The following is a 20,322-nucleotide window of genomic DNA, read 5'->3' on the forward strand; positions in this document are numbered from 1 at the left end:
TGGAAATCCCAAGTCTGCACATACTACCTACAGCCACGCGCATTTATATTACTATATGCAATAAATATGTTGTGGGTGGTGGTATTCCCCTAGGGTGTAACCTCTCCTAAACTGAAGAGAATTAGGACAAAAGGTAGCAAGTTTGAAAATCCCCTGGTGCCGAGATGAATTTCAAAGCCCGTCTCTGAAAACAATTCAGTTTTCCTAGCTGTTCAACCTACTAGAGAAATCACTGTGTTTGCTGTGAATATGGAGCCCTGTCTTAACTACTGCTGAAGTTAGTGAAAGGGATTATTACCATTTATTCAGAGCTTTTAACAAAATACTGCACATGAAATGAAAAGTGGGGCTGTCTGTGCCTGTAGAACTGGTTTGAATGAGATGGAAAATCTACTTCACAGTGAGGGCACTGCAGCTCTGGGTGCACTTCTTTATGTACTTGGTACATAAATCTATTCTGTTGTCTTCCTTTGGAACAATAATAAGAATAATAGTTGCTTGAAAGCATTCTAGATTTTTCTCTTCAAATTTTAATAATGGTCGGTATAATCATGTTTTCCAAGCTGTTCAGGGGTTTCTGATGTGATTCATATTTTCTGTGCATGTGATACTTAACTTACTTATCAGATGGGTTGTGAGCATAGGTATTTACTTGCAGGCACTGAAATGATGAGGCATTAATGAGAAGAACAGGCACATGCTTGGAGATATGGAAGTTTTCATATGTGTCCTCCGACTAAAAGTAGTTTATCTGTTGCTATAAAAAATAAGGGGATCGGTAAGATGGTGGTGTCTTTACTCTGGCTACTCATTAAATCCCTTAGTATCTTTCTTCTCTTCCCTGTAGTGGTCTTTGGCTCTTTACACAGAGCATAACTACTTTTTTTTCTCTTTTTTTTTTCTCTTTTCCTTTTTACTTTTTTTTTTTCTTTTTTTTTCTGTTGTTGTTTTTTTGGCTTTTTTGTTTAAAATGTACTTGACTCTCTTTTCTCTCACATTTATAGGAAGATGACTGGAATAGTTTTGGGAATTTAATTCTTCAGGCTCCCCAAAGCCCAAATTTCATGTCTTAATTTTCTGTAAAGCATCTGATGAAATATTGTCTGACATTCAGATGAAAACTCACAATAACAACACTCAAAGGGAATCTTTTCAGGGAACTTTGCTAGCACTTGGCAGTTTTGCTGTGTACAAATTAGACTAAAATTGCAATACACAGTTACTTTTCTTTCTTCCATACCCTCCTAAACTAAAAAAAAATCTAAACTTGTTAGAACAGATCTGCAGTTTGGGTGGTCTTTAAACTGGCTAAAGCAGAGCTCTGCTTTCTGAGTGGTTCAGTACTATTTCTTTTCAGGTGTCACTCTTCAGCGTAGGATGATTCCTCCCTACATCATTAGTAAAATCCTTCTCTTTAGTAGTAGTAGACTGTCACTAAGAAACGAAATGAGTAGGCAGCCAGAAAGTTAGAGAAGGTCACCTCTGTTCTCCTCACCACTGTAATTACTGTTTTGCAGATGGGTGAATTTCCATTTCTTGTTTTCAGAAAGATTTAGTATAAAATAGTGAAAAATGAATAAACTGTTACTGAATGTGGAGTTGCATAACATTATCTCATATTAGGAAAATTTTTTTCACTGAAAGGGTTGTCAGACATTGGAACAGGCTGCCCAGGGAGGTGGTTGAGTCACCATCCCTTCATGTGTTTAAAGGTCATTTAGATGTGGTGCTTGGCGATACGGTTTAGGGGTGTACTTGGTAGAGTAAGGCTGGTGGTTGGACTTGGTGATCTCAAAGGTCTTTTCCAACATGAACGATTCTATGAGTCTATGATACTATATGATGAAGCTAGTGGGGGAGCGTATGCAGAAGGGGCTAGTCTTCTGGTTTTTGGGGCGGGGCAGCTAGATAATAAGATTCAGTGTTTTTCTTAATTACATCCCTAGCCATAGACATACATGTGGTACTGCCACTTTCAATCAGATTATTGACAAGAATGTAAATTTGGTACACATGGGTGCACTTTTGTGCTGTCAGTGGTATTGGGAATAAGACTTCCTCTGTCGGTTTTGGTTAAAAATGATGAAAATTCTGTCCTTCCAAAACAAGCAGAAAGATGGCATTTAATGTTTTAAAAAATAATAATAATTAAAAAAGCTGCTGTCCTGTTATTTCAGGAAGTGTTCTTGGCTGGTTTTAAGTCACAAGGCAGAACAAAGAATAAAGGGTATTGCTAATTGCGCATCATTGTTGTTGTACTCGATTAAGTTCCCTTTTTTATTTCTTTGAGCTAAAAGTTATGACGGTATCTCTGTAGTGTCCTGTAAAGTAATGGAATTTCTGGGAGAGTGATGTTTTTGCTTCTTTGAGTTGTCTTTAGGAAGTAATGACAATAAAAATCTTTTCCTTGTCCCCAGAAAGCAAGTGACTCATTTATCCAGATGGGTACAATATGAATTGTGTCTGAGAACCAGGGACTGGAATGCAAAGAGTTTGGTGGTGTTTGTAATGTGGTTGAAAAGCTGTTCATATAAAACAGCAGCAGAAGTTTCTTTTAAATCCATAGACTTCCCTACATTAGCTTGCAGAGACATGACCCATCTGTGAAGAAGATGTTGCATAGGGGAAAATTCTGAATTTTTTACTGCTATAGATAGTGAATTGTGTCAGCGAGGAGCTCATGCTTCTATGTGGTATAAGAACTATTACTAAATCAAATCAGCTTTAAAGGCTTAAACACTAATAGAAGGCCCTTGTCCCTGTGCATCTTCTCTTTTGTGCTGCCTTAAATGAGTGCCAGGTGGAAAGCTGGTATTTTCTTACCAGGTTAGCTGTCCAGGAAGTTTCTTCTGTCTTTCCTTGAGGTCTTTGAAGTATTGCTGCCTCGCGGTGATACAGCGTCATTTTTGGCACTGCTTTCTGCCATTCACATACTGGTTTGGGTTTTATTACACTGAGCTCTTCTTACTTTGTACTGATCAGGTATTTGAAAATGAGACAGTCCTTCCCCAGTCTCCCAAAAGACTCTGCACTGTAGTATAAGAAGGAGGCAGGGACCATCCCTGAGCCACACGGTTGGCACTGCCTTTGCTGGGACTGTTGGGAACCTCACTTTCACAGTCTGTAAATCCTAAGCATGTTTGAGTGGAGGTGCCACTAGAATGTCACCTGCAGAGAGAACTGTATGGCCTGTAGGAACCATGGATCCCCATGTCGCATGCTGGAAACCTCTCCTCTGTATTGTCTGGTCTGAATATATTTACCCTTTGCCTTTCCCAAGCTCCCACTTTAGAGTTTGCCTGTAGAAAACCTTGCAGGGTTATTGAATTAGGAGTGATGTGCTTTCAGCATCTTCCTTTAGCTCATTTGTTTGTGTGATTTAAAATGTAGTTAATTTACTATTGTTTCTTAGTGTCTGAATAGATTTTTTTCACTAACCTGGAGAAAATTGGCTATTTATGTTCTGAAAATGATCCTTACTGCTAAAGTACTGCCAAAAGTACCATGCTGATGTTCCTTTGTATGTTAACTCCTAAAAACTCATTCCTGAACTAAGTATCTGAGGCAAAAGCTTGTCCCCTCGCTTAGCACTCCCCACGTAATTACTGTCTTGTCCCTGCACCAGGCTCCTTTGTGTGAGTTCTCCTGGTGGCCCAGGTGAACTAATTCATGGCCCTAATTCTTAAGGCTTCCCATGTTTTACTCCTTCCTATCTCTCTGCCACAACCTCCTTTTTCTCTCTACCTTACAGGGATCCTGTTAGGCTGAATACATTTATTAGGGTGACCCTTTGCCTTTCTCCCAGGCCCTCTTATGCTGCCACTAAACCCAGAAATCCTTGCTTAACATTTGCCTGTACTGAGAGTTATATCCTCCCTTTCCTCTAGGAAAAGCCTTTAATGCTTTTCCTGGAAATTCATATGGAGGTTTTGAAGCGGTGACTGACGGAGGATGGTGTTGGGTGCCCCAGGCACTGTAGCTGGCAGTGCAGGCAAGTGCAGCAGCTGAGCAGGTCACACGGGGAGTGTTTCATGTGTGCTCACTTGTTTTGGTGTGCCTCTTCTCTCTTTGCAGACTCGCTCCATGCTGCTGTTAGCCTTTGTCACCCATTCCTGCTCTCACGGCTCTCTGGCGCATCCGCTTTTTCCCGTTTGCTTTCGAGCAGATTTCAAAAGGGCCGTTTTGTCTGTGCATAATGAAGTTAAGTCCTTGAGCTGTCTTTTGGGCAGTCCTCCCACACGTGGGGCAGAGATTTGCCTCACACAATAGCAGAATAAGGGTTGCAGCAGCTAGTCTGCAGGCTGTAAATTAACTTCATGGACCAGGTCATACTGTGCTTTGAAGTTGTTGCTTTTTTATTTGTGTGCTTCCCCCGTTTAGTCTTCAAGAATATAAATCTTTAGGAAGAATTATCATCGTTTAAAAGGCTTAGACAAATACCAGCTGGTATTGGTTCATGGTCTTCAATTGGTTCCAGACATCCCGGGTTTGATAAGACTACAAGACAATCCCAGAAATTCCCTGCCTACAGCTCTTGCTAATGCCATTAAATGTAACATCGTGATTACCAATGCTTTTGGAGCTGATTAGCTAGCATCCTGCGTGACTGATAAACACTGTAATTTAATTATTTCTTCCAAATGTCCTGATGTTGTACCCCACTCCCCCTTCCTAGATTATCTTTATTTTAAAATACAACTTAGTACAAATGTTTAATGAGGATTTTGAAGAAGGCCTCAGAAACACAAGGATGCCTGTGTTCGGCTCATGCTCAGTGGGGACAGGATGCTTCACTCCAGCAGTGCCCAGAACAAGCCTTGCTCTGTTCCCGAGCTATTCAAAGTTGACTTGGCTCTGTACCCACCATGGAGGTGTCATCTCAAAGCAAAAGGCTTCACCTGAGCTTGTAGCTTTTGGCTTTGTGAAAAGCTGACAACCATGTTTTCATTCTAGTTGGATGTCGACACAGAGAAAGAGCTCGTCACAAAATCTATTGGAGTCATCCCATGTGTAAAGTACTGGCAAGCAGAAAAACGCTCTGTGAGGAGTGTCTAAGAGCACAAAGAAAGCTAAATAAAGGGCAATGATCGAATAAACCTAAAAAAAATGATTATTCTTTCTAGAGTCCAAAGGATGCATGTTTTGAATGTCTGTGATCAGAGATTAGATGAGGCATCTTTGTTATATGTACATCTCTGTCCTGTTTCTCTGGGCTTTAGAGAATTGCTGTCATGATCAGCTTTTGTAAATTCTATCTTTTGCTTTTAATAGTCATTCCTTGAAAGATTTTTTTTTTAGTGTACTGTAAGTTACAATTTTGCATTTGCAGATGTACAAAATAGTTATATTGTCTTCCCTTTCTGCACCTTACCTGCCAAATAAGATTAACTCTTACTTCCAAAAGCGTAGTGTAACTGATGCCACAGTTTGTGAGCACATATGTAAGGAAGCCAGACTAGGAATTGTCTCTATCAGTTGTAGCACAAGCCTTAGCACCATTTTCTTAACAGGGCCTTTTTTGCCCTTTCATTGCTTACTTCATCATTGTTCAAAGTAAGAGGCAAGATACTTATTTAGTTCTTGTGATATTTGGCAGCATTATAAGGAAGCTGAACTGATTTTGCTTCTAGATGTGCCTGCAGGTCATAGTTCACCTGAGATTTTTATTATATTTCTCAGCTTGTTTTCTAAGTCACAAAGGTGCTTGTCCCAACCTTGGCTAATCTCCGCATTAAGGTGATAATGTCCTGTGTGCACAGGGACAGGCAGGGCGTGCCGGTGAAAGGTATGAAGTCAGTGCATGTTAGAGAAAACATTATGAACTTTCTCCTCAGCCCTAAACCACCTGTTGAACAACAAACATCCAATGATTGGAGCTGACATTGGAAGATCAGCATTGCCAGGGGACTTTAACAATCTTCAGTATTTGAACTTGGTGCACATTAACCTAATGGACATGTGTTTCTGCCTTCCCATGTGTGAATGTGCCTACTCTATTAAACACAGCTACCTTTTGATTTGTACTATTTATTGGTACTAATGTATATTGTAAACTGTGGGGAAGATTTTTAGATGCAACGACCAATCTGTAAGTTGGGGAAATGAAAAGCAAAATTTGATTTTTGTGCAGTGCATAAGAATATATTTTTGTGTAGATGAGCATGTGCCTACACAAATACTTAAAATCTGTTACCTGAGCCTTGATTCAGAACTTTATTTGTCTAGTAAATATTTGAGTCTCTTCACTTTCCTAATTTTACATTGAAAGTGGATTAAGCTGTTTGCATGTACCTGTGTTAGATATGTTTAAAAATTGCGTGAAGGGTATGTATACATTCTTGCTTTTGGTCCAGTGATTTGTATTTGGCATATGTAGTTCATTTTTGCAGTTTGCCTGTGTGTAAGCATGACTTAACCTGTTAGTCAGACAGAGAACCGCACGCACTTGTGTTGCCAATATTGTCTCCTGTTTACAGATAAAGGTGCCGTAGGATGATAGTAAAGAATGAGCAGGACCTATCAGTGTAGCTGCTTCGCTTTGCATGGTGCATTAGCATAGCTATGCTGCTTTGCTTTCAGCCAGCCAGCTATACAATCTAAGCTCGTAAAAATGAAGGAAACAAAACTAATTTCCAAAAAGGAGAGGGGGATGGGGTGGGGGGAAAAGCCTTCGTGAACCACAGGGTTGTGTTTTTATGTAACTGCTTTTGTGGCTATCAAACTACCCAAAGTTCATGGTATGTTCATCTTGTCAGTATGCATTTAAGACCACCAGCTTTGTTTTATTTCAAGCCATCTTTTGGGTTGATGTAAGACAATATGACTGAATGTGTTTTGGCAGGGTATAGCTAATCTAATCCATATACTACCAGATGAAAGTAATTTACTATGGGTTTGGGGAAGAGCTCGAATTCTCAATGCAGCCCACAAAGACATTTTTCCGCTTTTAATTGTCCCTTTTTATATCTAAACAGATCCAGCAATGGGAACAGAACCTGGAAAAATTTAACATGGACCTTTTCCGAATGCGATGTTACCTAGCTAGTTTGCAAGGTGGGGAGCTCCCAAACCCAAAGAGCCTTTTGGCTGCTGCCAGTCGTCCTTCAAAATTGGCACTGGGAAGGCTCGGCATTTTCTCTGTCTCATCCTTCCATGCACTGGTAAGTCTAAATGCGCTTTTCATGGGTGTGTTACACAAAGCCATCGTTAATATTGTACTTAGATGTGGAGTTGTGCTGGAATAATACATGGCTGCACCTACATGCATTGCTCAGACGGCCCTGTTCCCTTTCTACCCTTTCTGCCTGTTCCTTGGCTGCAAATAAATTTTATTCTAGAGAGACAGACTTTGAAGCCATGAGGATATGGCCATGGTGGGGGTTTTTTTTGGCCTCCAAGGACTCCAGAATTGGGTATTTCTGACCTATACCTAAAAAAACCGAAACAAACCAAAATATTCTTCAGCTGTAAATGAGGCATTGTGTTGAAAATTTGTCATTGCAATTTCACCTCCACAGAGTTAAGAGTTTAAAGTGTATAGGAGCTAAGTCACTTAGGATGAAAAGAGCTTAATACTGAAATTTCCTAAAGTGGTTCAGGTCCCTTTGGGCTGAGCTGATCTTTTTTGGAAGTGTTGTCACCCTGTTGACTTCAGGGCAAGTACAGCAGTAGCAGGTTCTGCTCTTTAACCTTGTGTAAGAGTCGGTCCGAAAACAGTTACTAACCTTGTTAGTAACTCATTGCCATAAGACGTTTGTCTCCTACATTGGCAGTTTTGAGAGTCTTTCTTCCTCTAGAAAGTTCGTATCTGAATGGTAGGTTATCATTATTCTTCAGAGCCTTTTCATTAACTTGTTTTGTTGTACAGAGCATATTTTCTCAGTTCCTCCCTTCCTATGACCTTCTAATTTTGCCCCATACACTATCCCGCCACTGGAATACCAAAACAAGCATCACCACTGAAAGTTTAAAACATTGTCCTTACACCTTGGCCTATTACATTGAGGTGAACTGAAGTAACTCTCGTTTGGTACCTCAAGTTGAAATAAATAAATATTTTCCTGTTATGAAAGTGATATAGGAAGGCCTGCCTCTCTGTTTAAACAGATCTGCTCCAGGGATGAAGCTGCTCTCAGGAAACGTACCCTATCTTTGTCACAAAGGGTCCGAAATAAGAAGGGTTTATTTTCTTCACTGAAAGGACTGGACACATTGGCAAGAAAAGGAAAAGAAAAGCGACCTTCCATAACTCAGGTAATCTTACTTGCTGGGGATAGCACAGAATGGCTCGTTTCTGCTGGGCCTTATCCTGGAAGGTGCTGTGGGTGCATGGGGTAGGAGAAATCTGTCCATCAAACCTATGTTCGCCATTTCAATAGACATGGCAGAGTACTTGCAATGGGAGTGTCACTTGTGAAGAGTATATATCTCATTTTGTGTTTCTTTGTGTTAAATAAGATTGGCAAATGAGAGGTTTTGACACAGTAGGTTAGTTTATTATCAGGAGCAAAAGACCATCAGGTTTGTATTTGTAAGAAAACTTATCTCCTGGCACATTGTGAGGTGTTTGGAAGTAGGGTTTCTTTGGAGATAGCCTTTATGCGTGGTCCTTAACACAGCGTGTGCTGGCTTATGACTGGGACTGTGAAGTACTATTGCAATTTAATATAGAGTAACAGAGGAGAGATTGCTGCAAAAACAGCCATCTTTGGCATGGCCTCTCAAAGCAACACGCGCTGCTTGGAAGTACGTTTTAACCAACTTGAGAAGACTGCTGTCATGCAGGAGGCCAGCTGTAGGAGCTGTAGGCGTAGAGAGCTGACTAATAAAGCTGTGCCAGTTTAAATCAGCTGAAGGCTTGGCACAGGTTTGATGTGCTGGGGGAGGCTGGCCCCAGGGAGACGGGCTGTGCTGTTGCGGGCTCCTGCTGAAGGGCTGCATTGCTAATGAAACTACAGCATCTCACAGGGTCTTTTTGTCTTTGTGAAACCAGTGGCCCATGCATGCATTTAGTGTAAACGCCACACTTCAGGAGTCTGTATTTTCTCAATAAAAGCACAGTTAAATGTGAAACAAAAATTCGCTGCCTTCTCCCTGAAAAAAAAAAAAAGGTAGATAACAGCAGAGATGCTTCCTTGACGGTGAGGCAGAAGGTGTAAAGGTATGCCCATGCTCAGGACATTATTGTTTTCACTAGCCTTTGCCGTGTCTGCTGTTTCTCCTACAGAACACTATTTTGTTCATTGTTCATTAGGTGACTTGGTTCCTGCTGTTCCCTGGCCCTTCTGTTTTGATTTTATTAGCCAAAATCTATGATTAGCACTTGAAAATGGGCTGTTCTTGCATGTCTGGTAATCTGCTTGTGCAATATTTAAACAAGCCTATCTGTATGCATACTGCCATAGTCCCAGAGCTGATGCAACAGATTTAATGTTGCAAAATAACACATCAGAATTTTCTGGTCTAGTGGTTTCTGTTTTTAATAGGTAAATATTTATCTATGTGTTACACTGGGATGAAGCTTCTTGAGGTGACTGTTTTGCGTTTTAGCATATCGGTTGAGATGTGTTTACATGGTGAAATCGAGTAAGAGTAAAACTCAAGTCTGTCTTATGAAAGAGGGAACTGAAGGAGACATTTTCTCTGGCTTGTCCTTTTCACATAATTTCCCCTGTGTTCCCCAGCAGGTGAGGCTGGTCTGTGAGCCCTGCACCTCTATTTCTTTATTAATAAGAGACTCGAGGGAAGGGATTTTATGTCCTTCAGCTCAGTTCTCAGCGGAGCTGATACCTTGTACTGTCTTAACTGGGTAATACATCCTCCTATGTGCTTTATAGCCCGTGAAGGGGATTCTGCAATACTTAGGGACAGGGAATCTTATTTCCGTGGCAAGGAGAGGAGGCTCCTGCTGCCTTCACAGCACTTTTCCAAGCATGGGCAAGGGAGCCCTGGTGCAGGAAGAGGTGCCCCTGGTGCGTCCTCACCCTCCTTATTCCAAACCTTGCAACCAGCTGGCCTAAAAATGTGTTAATTTTCATCTGTAAGATGAGGATTCTTGGTTGGTTTTTTTTTTTTTTTTAAATTATTATTGCAGGATGTTTAATTTAATAAAATAAAATAAAAAAGAAATATAAATTCCAAGTGTTGCATATGTGTAACAATGAGCTATGACTCATACCCATAAAAGTGAGGAATTTTTAAGGGCATGGCTTGAAAACTGACCTGTGAACCTAGAAGGTGGCTGAAAAGGGAGCCATGTCCATGCTCAAACTTCTGTGTATGCATATAATTGTATATCAAAATCAGAATAGGCCTGAGGCTGCCTTTCTTGTCTCTTTCAGCCCACTGGGAAACTGGGCTAAGCAAAGAAGTGGAGCTCACTTCTTTGCTCATTGCGGTACAACGTCTGTGTCAAACAACAGGTTTAAAATGTCTTGCTTTCTTGGATTTAATTAAAGTTCATTTGACTGGAGTTGGTATGTTTTAATCTGTTGTACCCTAGCTTCATAATTAGATGGTATATTCTTGAACATTGTTGTTTCAGAGAAGTTTTTAATTTTATCTAAAGTTTGATTTTATGGTATTAATAAAAAAAAAGTTCAGAGTTTCTATGCTGGGAGGCTTCTGTAAACATTAATGAAGTGGCTCAGTCTTTTACAAATCGGTTAACAAAACTGCACTGTAGCAGATGGGGGATGTCTAGGCTCACATTATCCTCAGTTTCTTAAATGCTTATCTGCTTTCTTGTGCCTAAATGATAAACTGTTTTGAGAAATCATAAACAATAAAATACTTTGATTACATCCGTGGATGAGACAAGGAAGAGGAAGTTCAGAAGTGGTGCCTTTTATTTGCATTGACAGAAACTCGATTTCATATGAAATTTTAAGCAAGAGTTTGTTGTCTTGGATTATCTGAAAGGCTTTTGCTAGTACAAAAAAAAAAAAAAGAAAGGAAAAAAGAAATGAAAAATCTAAACAAAAGATGTCAGATGTAAGTTTGATGTTGTCCTGATTTGTTGACTGCAGAAGGAGTTAAAAATACTATTTATATTTGCTCTTCAGGAAGGTAACGTTATTACAGTGCAAATCGCAACATCATGTATAAGCTGTATAGATCCATCTGTGTGTTCATATAACCCTTATCACCAACATATCGATTTATTTGATTTCTTTTTTTAATTTCATTAATAAATCTAACACCTTTGTGAGATACTAGTAGTTAAATTTTCAAAACAGATGGAGAACGTAAGTCTCAGTTTCTGCTTTCATCACTTCCAAAGCAGACACAGTAGTCAGCTATTTTCATTACTTAATAGTGCGGGATTTGGGTCAAGTATGCCTTTAAAGCGAAGCTAAAAGTTTCCATTCATAGTGTCAAGCTAACTGCTGGATTAGAAGAGATGAAAAACTATAGAGTAAGAAGTTTTAGTAAACAGCAACAGTGATTTGAAATTGTTTCTTTAAATCATGATGAGATTTGTAGCTGTACCTAACAGTATCCAGAAAGGTGAAACTGTAACTTCCAGCGTAGTGCATTATTTGAAGGTAAATGACTTTAATCTTAATGCTAAACAGTAAATAGGAAAAAACAAGGACATGAATGCTTTTATATGAATTTGAATGTGAGTGTATGTGTAGCCTGAAAACTTGCTTAAGTTTTCTTCATAGAGGGGGATTTCTAGTCAGAATAAAGCGATAAAAGGTACAAAAAGATCCCTGGGGTTTAGCAAGCTGATATCTATTTATTAATTTTGTTTTAATGTTTATTTTTTCAAAGAATTTACCTAACACAGGTAAGAAATAAATGGTTTTATTTGTTTAACTGTTTATTTATCTGTAATATTTTTAATAGATCTTTGATTCAGCTGGAGGACATGGATTTGCTGGTGTCCAGAATTCAGCCAACTCTGCTGAGGTAAGATATGCCTGTCCTCATTCTGCACTGTCTTGTTTTTAAATTCCTGAATCTGTTTCACTAAGTGTATGATGAGGTTGGTTCAGACACCTCACAGAGGTTCATAAAATGCAGTTAGTGTTAGATGGCAGGATTATAATTCTGCTAATGAAATAACTTTAACATAAGTTTCTGAACGTGCATGGTAGCCTTTTTTTAAAAAAAATAATTAAAAAACATTCCTAGAGGTTTCTTCACAGTGCTAATCCTTACAGTGTGAGAGAGTTTTGGAACCAAGCTTGTTTGAACACATCCTTTACAGTATGGTGAAACCCAAGGTGTATTTTTCCCCATTACCTACTTCAACAGAACCAGTGTATTTTAAGTATAAAGGCAAATAAAATCTAATTATAAAGTCTGTGGAGCATACCAGTAGAGAAGTGAGAGTTAATATATAGCTGGAGATTGCCCAAGTAAAGGAAGAGGAAGCAACATCCCTTCAATGGCGTTACCCAGTAAATAACTGTGACTGATGTCCTCCAGTGCCCAGGAGGAGGAGAGCTGCTGCTTGCTGTGACCTGGCGTGAGTCACGGTCCCTCTTGGCTCCCACAGCCTCCCTGGGGATAATGTTGCCGTTTCCTGGTCGGGAAGCAAAGCAGGACGGTCCAAAATCCGTAACTGCATACATGTAGGACCACTGAGTGTTGTCTGTGTACTGCAGGGCTTACCTAGACAGAATCCATCTCCCTCAGTAGGCTTGTGCAGGCTCCAAATAAAAAACTCAAATTAAGTCTTACGCACAGAGTTTCTGGACTTTATTTTCTGTATGGTATAGCTGGATTTCTTTAATGGCAACATGTGGCAGACTTGAAGGGGTATTTGTCTTCCCATCTACCCCCTGTCCCCTTTCCTCCTTTGTTCCCTGAACCGGATATTCCCCTGATGCAGTTTAAAACTTGAAAGAAGACTTAAAAAAAAAATCATACTGCAGTACTGCTTCCTTTCAGCTGAGTTTGACAAAAAAATCAAAATCTGCATTTAAAATGAAATATTACTCTTGAAAATGATTAACTATAATGAAGAGCTGTAATGAATCTCGTGAGGAAGGTTTGGACAAAGTTCATAATTTCTCATAGGTTTTTGTGTTTTTTATTGTATCATTATGTGCTACATGGTTATTTTCTCGTCAAGTGCATTCATTTAATGGCTAGGTAAGAAAGGAATATATAATTATGCAGAAGTTATACCACTGAGAGGGACATCTCCCACTGACAGCAGCTAATCCTACAATGCTGTTTTGCCTCCTGAAAGTATCTTCGCATTTTGTCTATTCTTCGAAGAACTATATGGAAACATCTGAATTCCCTTAGTTACTTGACCACTTGCTTGTAATTTCCTGAGATGGGAAAGCATTTAAAACAAGTCATTCCTCTTCTTTCAAAATAAATTATAATTATGAGGGATTTCTGGATGAGAACTCCTGTAGAGAACACTTATAAATTCTTCTAGAATGTACCATTGGGTGTGGTATGAGATGGTATCCATTTCCCACGTCAGGGACAGCAAACACAATTCGTTCCTGTCCAATCCTGTTAAAACATGGAAAGGTTTGGGCCCTCCTAAAACTGCGAAGAGGCAAAGTCTCTTGGGTGCATACCCTGAAGGTTTCTCTGGAAGGGCTGTGACACCAGTCCCTCGGTTTAGCACTGACCCCCCTTGGGGTTGGGAGGGTGACAGTGCTGCCTTGTGCAACAGGATCTGCTGTGGGTCTCCAGTCCTCTGGCCTAACATGAGTGTTTGCCCATCCTGAACCCTTCTGAGGAGATGGAGAAACGTTTTGAAGGCACCAGGGAGTGTGCTGTGTTGGGGAAGGGATGAGGTCTGGCTTCTTGACCCAGATATGGTTAAAAGCAGTCTTCTCCATATTCAGGTAGGGGCTTACAGCCCTGTTCCCCAAGTAGAGGGGACTGGTGGGGGGGCAGTGTTGTTGTAGATTTTGGGTCAGGCTTTTTCAAAGTTTAGCAGATTTGTGTTACAAGACTAAAAAACCCACTCCGATTTAGGTGCTGAAGCAGAGCTCTGCAGCTCAACCTTATTTCTAGAAAAACATTATTATTATTGTTGTCTCAACCTTATTTCTAAACCCTTTTTTTAATGGGAATTAAATATAGCGTGGGCATTTTTAAGATCCTGACATTTGATGAATCATACGACAACTCAGAAATGATTCATCATAACTCTGAAAACCGTTACTTTGGCATCAGCCTGGTTTCATTGGCTGCTTTCAAATGAAAAACAAAAACAGCATCAAAACTTTTATAAAATGCTGAGGAGTGTAGTGAATGATGACTAGTGAAGTCTGCCAGGGAGGCTGTGTTTTCCCTGAAAAGGATGATAAAACCAGAGGCAAATAGTGGGAGGAAATTATGAAGTAACCTATTGGTCCTGCAGCAGCCCTGTGGCACAACGTGTGACAGTCTGCAAATCCTGGCGCCTATTTCTGGAAAATTGGATGGGTTGTTATAACTTCATGTGGCAATGAATGAATGAACTATTGTAGAATTAGTCACTGCAGGCATAACAGGGGAAAAAAAAAACCTTTTCATGTCAGATTTTCTGAGATGGAAAGTATGGATGAAGCAACAGTACCTTGACTGCAGTTAAGGAACATAGTCATGTTTAATAACAGAGGCAAGTTTATCTCACGGCATATGCTTGAGCTCCAGTGTACGTGGCAGGGAAAGGGAAGTATCTCATATTGGCTGCAGAACTTTCTGTCCTGTCTTCAAAGCTTCTGGGGAAAAAAAAAAAAAAAAAGTGGCCTTAAATCTATTTCTCATCACCTTAATCCTCTGAGTTTTGGGGTTTAGGGTTTTTTTCACCTCTGGACAGTGAGATTTATTTGTGTTGCAGAGAGTTGAAAAACTTTGAGAATCTGTTCTCAAGAAGAACTACTGTTCTTCACAAAGCGTTCTGGTAGTTATAAACCTCTGAGCTACTGGGAGCATCTCTTTAGCTGAGGCAACACAGCTTCAGTTTTCCTTGGAGGAAGCTGCCTGAGAATTCCATCTGACTCGTTCCTGCTAAACTCTCGCAGGCTGCCTGTCTTGCCCTTTCTCCTTTCTGTTATTTCCACTGTGGAAGGAGATCAGCATTTATTTCCAGATACTTGATTTAGTGCTTTCTGAGAGGACCATGCTTCTATGGGAATCATCTTCTTCAACAACACCAGTGTTATGACTGGTCTGGAACCACAGCCACTGAGGTGAAACTTCACCTGGTGTCGATTTCATCACTTCATTAACTGTACTAGCATAAGAAGGTTCCTGTTCTGTATAGTAGTTGCTGGATTTTAGTAGGATTTCCATGGATTTGTGTTAATTGAAAATTAATTTTCAACTATTTAGAAGGGATAGTTGAGCAAGAGATACAACATCCATGAATGCCATTAGTTCATTAATGTTTTTCTGCCAAAACCAGTCTTACTCTGGCATCAGATTATTACTGTGCCATACTGTGGGTCATCTACAACCTGAATTTCTGCATTGTTTGGTAATTACCTAGATAGCATTCCTTACTACATCATTTTCACAGGCATGGTTGTTATTTGGAAAAAACCAAAATAATATTGGTCTCTCTGTTGCTACTGGTAGATTGTTGACAATAACTTTATTGCCTGCAGCAAGGGAAGCAGTCCCTGTGCCGTGATTTTACTGCAGCTTTTAATTGCAGTGCACCCCTGGGCTTGTATCCTTGCACAGCCAGGAGGAAGAATTGCATAATCAAGGGGCTTTATGTAGGCAACAAAACCTCCCAACCCAAACAAACAAACAAAAAAACAAAGAAAAAGCATTAGGGACGTAGGCACTCCTGAGAACAGCTCAGGGTATCTTAAGATACGTCTTAGGTAGCAGTTCTGCTACTTTACAGGGTTATTGTCCTTTTCCATTGACTGTAAGGGGAGTGAAAGAACTCCATCTACGTAAACTTAAGTGCCTTAAATGCCAAAACCTTGGTATTTAGATGACGTGCTAAACAGGCAGACCCAAATAGATAGGCAAAACTCCAAATTCTGATCAGCTCTCAGTATTTTTCTTCTCTTGTGTGGCTTCCTTTGAAATGTGTAGCCTGAAGTGCAGTACGGGAGAAAGCGTGAAAATGAAGGTGAGAAAGCAACAGGGAATATATTCAGGGTGGATGTTATTACTTGATCAAGCGGAGTGGCTTTGGAATAAGGGTGAATGTGAAGCAAAACGGTAAACAGGCAGATACCCTGTGCTACCTGTGAAACAATGTGTTCTTACACTGTAAATAGACTAGGAACACTTTATTCCTGCTTTAGTCCTTTATTATGTTATGGCAAGTCTTGCTCCACAGTGCTCTCTGCAGGAAACTTACTATATTGTCGTTTTCTGTCAAAATTACAGTAATTCCGGGTTTTTTTGCATTTGTTAATTAGGTAAAATTGTAGTAGTCAGTTCTTCTTGAGAATTTATTCCCACTGCAATATAGTATCAGGTAGCTACATATTTTCACTTCGAGTTAAATCAACAATTAATATGAGATGTAGGCGTAAAAGCCCGTAATGGGAATGCAGAGGAAGTGCAATCTGTTCTCAAGAAAAACAGGCCTTCAATAGTGAATGAGAGCTAGTAACAGAATTTTGTCCCTGTCTTGCAATGGGGAAGATACACAGGACTGTGTCTAAATACATATCCACTGCAAACTGCCAATGTAATTGTACTTTTGGGGTTTTTTTTTTTGCAACATCCACATATGTTGTACATTTCTCCTTTGTTTTCAGCAGCAAGTCGATGACTTTTTGAATGTCTACTGCTCAGTGCCAGAGAGCATTCAGAAGGAGAGTGCTTGGGAAACCCAGACGTATGTTCACTTTTGTGATGGCCAAGGAGTGGCACTGACCCTCAAGCCAGAGCACAAGGTGGAAGATGTATTATCTTTGGCATGCAAGGTACTAATTTTTCATGTGCAATAGCACCTTGTTAATAGCTGTGGACTTGAGAAGGAATGTAATATATCAGAGGATGCCTTAACAGCGAAAGCATAATACCAGCATCTCCCTGTCACTGTATTAAGGCACATTGCTCTGTTCCCTTTAGATGTGTTATCTGTGTATTGTAGTCAAGGTAGAAGGGTTGTGGAAAGGTTTTCAAGAAGCGTTGCTCAAGACAGCGCACAGTGAACACTTAAAAAGCAGTGGTAGTTTGCCAGGTAGTCAGCCCCTGAGAAATCTCAGCATGTGTCCACTCTACGTTGTCATTGCAGCGAACTCAGTTGTTCTGTGCAAATTAACCACAGAGGAGTAATGGGGACTGGTGGAGTTAATGCCAGGACATTAAGACATTTAAGACTGCTGTGACAAAGGCTACTGTATATGTTTGCTTCTTAAAGGACCCTTTTAAGCTTTTAATTAAATACCAGCTTTACTTGTGAATTTCAAAGAGTGTGTTCCATTTTGAAAGTCAGTGCCAGCAATTTGAGAGGAATTGCTGTATATCTTGGGACAGAAAACTGAGTCACAGGTTGAAGGTAAAGTAGAAATACCAATTTTAACTACAGACAGAAGACCAGCACCTCTAGAACATCACAACATACCTAGCGCCTTTGTCTCCGTGTGTGTCAGTGCTTGAATTTAGCTCTAACTTTGTGATTCAAATCACTTAAATTATGCAAACAAACTTTTTGGAAGAATTAACTTTTTACCCCAAGTTCTGTTTTCTGAAAACTGATAAATATATTTTATTTACTTCACAAGTAAAGGGGAAAAATGGGGGAAAAAAGGAGTCCTGCTCTGTACAAAATCCAGCTGTAGCTTTTGGCATACGTTAGTGTGAACTTTCAGGTGATTTCATTCAACTGGCCTGAAGTTAATGAATTTTGAGGCTTCTAATGGAGGAAAGGACCCAATTTAATGGCTCTTTGTACCTCATAATGTTGTAAACAACAACAAAATTATTAAGTTATAAGAGTTTTTTTTAAAATCCAGGATGAACTATATTTTTTAAATCAAAACAGGCATACTGATTTAGCTAAGTCACAATGTGTCTTCATGGCATCACTGAGAAGAAATTATCCTCTCGTTGCTTTTGCTGGTGGAGATTGCTTCCTGGACAAACAGTTTAATGCCTGGCTTTACTTTTTAAAAATTCACTGTACCTAGTCAGGTTAAAGGGATTGTCTGAGACATTATTTGACCACCAGATGGCACGGTAGAGCTGAAACATGTGGAAGTAGTTACGGTGACATGCAAGACCCCTGAAAGAGGAAATAAAATTTATAAACGTAAAATGAAGTTGAAAAGGAAATTCTTTGCCTTTCTTACTACATCATTCCAAAATATTTGTAATTGTAAAGCTGACTTTTAATTTTCATTGTCTGTATCACATGAAAATTTAGTTTTAAATCATTTGAATTTTTTTTTCTTAAATGTTTTTCTGTTTTATTTTTTTTTCTTTCTGTTCTGTGCCTAACGCTTTTCATAAGCATTCTCTAACGCTGAATACTTTCTGCTCATCTGTCCTGGTTTTTTTCCTTCTTACACTTTCATTCTGCTCTGGTGAGTGTAAGGAATCTTTCTTCTTAACAGAACATGTTTGAATGTTATGTGTATAAGGATAAAGTTCAAAGGGGTGGTTGTTTTTTTTTTTTCCCTTCATTCATGCTTTATGGGATTTATACTTTTCTCATTTCTGTTTTCCATCTGAGGCTTTTGGATAGCATGTATAGAAAGAAATGTGCATTTGAATACAATTGTTCAGGATACGCAACTCGTAAACTGTTACACATAACAAAATGTTATGGTAATTAGTAGTTACTCAGTAGATTTAGATTTTGTAAGCTGCAGAGATGTGTTAAAGATGGGATGCAGTCATTCATCCTCTTTTAGAAATGTTGCTTCCTCCTGTTTTAGAAATGTTTCTCTATTAATATGCTAAACCAGCATGTTTCGTGCAGTGGTCACACCAGCATCCTGATTTTCACAGACACTCCCATCAGGGGCTCAACACTTTCAGGCTAATATCCTTTGGGAATATTCCTATTTCCCTTTGACTTCCTACTGAGACAAGATTTTTGATTTGACCTCACGCAGTGAAAAAAAATAGGTGAAACTCTCTGATCGTAGATGAAACCCAGCAATAAAAATAAAATCCAATAAAGGCAAACCCTTAGGGAACCTTCTTCCCATCCCATCCCCTCTCCTAATGGCCCATACATGCATATACATTTTCTACATCAGAATAAAAAGTTTCTGAGCAGAACTGAGTCATTAAAAGTAGTCACAGAAAAAGGTGGTTGTGAGTGTAAGTTCAAAAGGACAGAAAACAGTTGTGATATCTTTGGAAACACATAGCAGTGCTCAGTTAATTTAATAGTGAAGACATGTTTATGAAAGGGCTTGGGAGGATCGTAAGGGAAATCGGGAATTGCACTTGAACCTTATCTTCTAAGCAGTGTGTGAGTTTTGTTTATACCACAAAAATAGTTAGAAAATTACTTGCTGAGAAACTGACTTTTGCATGATTCCTAAAGAGCTGCTTCTGTGTGTGTGTCACTTCTTTGTCTTCTGGTATTCTGGAAATAAATAACAAATTCCAAACCTCATTCTCTTTATTCCTTAGATGAAACAGCTGGAGCCAAGACACTATGGCCTACAACTCAGACGACTGGTTGATGAAAATACTGAGTATTGTGCTCCTGAACCATACGAATACATAGTAGACCAGGAAAGTGTGACTCCTTTTAGATAAAACTCCATGATGTCTGTAATTACAGTTGAATTATCACCTATGAATATGTGTGGTTTAGATCTAAAATAAGGTTTTAAAGCTGTTCCTGGATTGCATTCTGCCATCCTCATTCACATAGTCCATGCCTATGCAGACATCTCAGGGGCTAGGCACTGCAAACACTCTTTTCAAGAACCGTTTGAAGATTTAAGTGGGGCTTCTGGTACAAAAGCAAGGTGTCAGCCTCTACGCCAGGCTGGGTTTTCCATCTTTAGCTTACTTTGCATTTAGTCCCACTGATACAGGTGATGCTTGCAGAGTAACACAGCTCTCTGTGTAAAGGCAGCAAATTTTGATTCTTTATTGATGCAAAGAATATCATGCTTATTTCTCATTATGTGCCTTTGGGTTTTGATGCTTCCAATTTCATAATTTGATGACTTCTGTTACTGTTTTTTTCAAACAGGTGTATGATGAAATAGAAATTTGTCCATTAAATGTTTATCATGTTCATCTTACGAAGACTGAAAACATAAGTGATTTTGGTAAGCTCTCAGGAATTTTTCTTTTTATTCTTCTCATTGCTTCCTTTCTCTCTTCAGGATTTTTCTATCTCTGTGAGCAGGTAGAGCCATCCTTGATAGCTCAAAGTCTGAGCCTGTAAAGGACTTGAGGCAT

The 20,322-nt window shown here is 39.5% G+C and overlaps 1 protein-coding gene across 4 annotated transcripts in view; it reads left to right on the forward strand.

The window, feature by feature from the left end:
• The window catches only part of TIAM2 (TIAM Rac1 associated GEF 2), a 92,267-nt gene that overhangs the window by 17,875 nt on the left and 54,070 nt on the right, over positions 1 to 20,322 (forward strand). Inside the window, exons 5-11 of one of the 4 annotated variants that reach the window (XM_086461120.1) lie at positions 6,975 to 7,160; positions 8,107 to 8,253; positions 9,621 to 9,686; positions 11,854 to 11,916; positions 16,701 to 16,868; positions 19,537 to 19,647; positions 20,111 to 20,189. In XM_086461120.1, the coding sequence (XP_086317246.1) occupies positions 6,975 to 7,160; positions 8,107 to 8,253; positions 9,621 to 9,686; positions 11,854 to 11,916; positions 16,701 to 16,868; positions 19,537 to 19,647; positions 20,111 to 20,189 (820 nt within the window). The remainder of the gene's footprint in view (positions 1 to 6,974; positions 7,161 to 8,106; positions 8,254 to 9,620; positions 9,687 to 11,853; positions 11,917 to 16,700; positions 16,869 to 19,536; positions 19,648 to 20,110; positions 20,190 to 20,322) is intronic. The other 3 variants (XM_086461121.1, XM_086461122.1, XM_086461123.1) reach the window with 3 other exon arrangements.

This window comes from Leptosomus discolor, chromosome 2 (genome assembly GCF_034619465.1).
Source record: "Leptosomus discolor isolate bLepDis1 chromosome 2, bLepDis1.hap2, whole genome shotgun sequence".
NCBI classification, from domain to species: domain Eukaryota; kingdom Metazoa; phylum Chordata; class Aves; order Leptosomiformes; family Leptosomidae; genus Leptosomus; species Leptosomus discolor.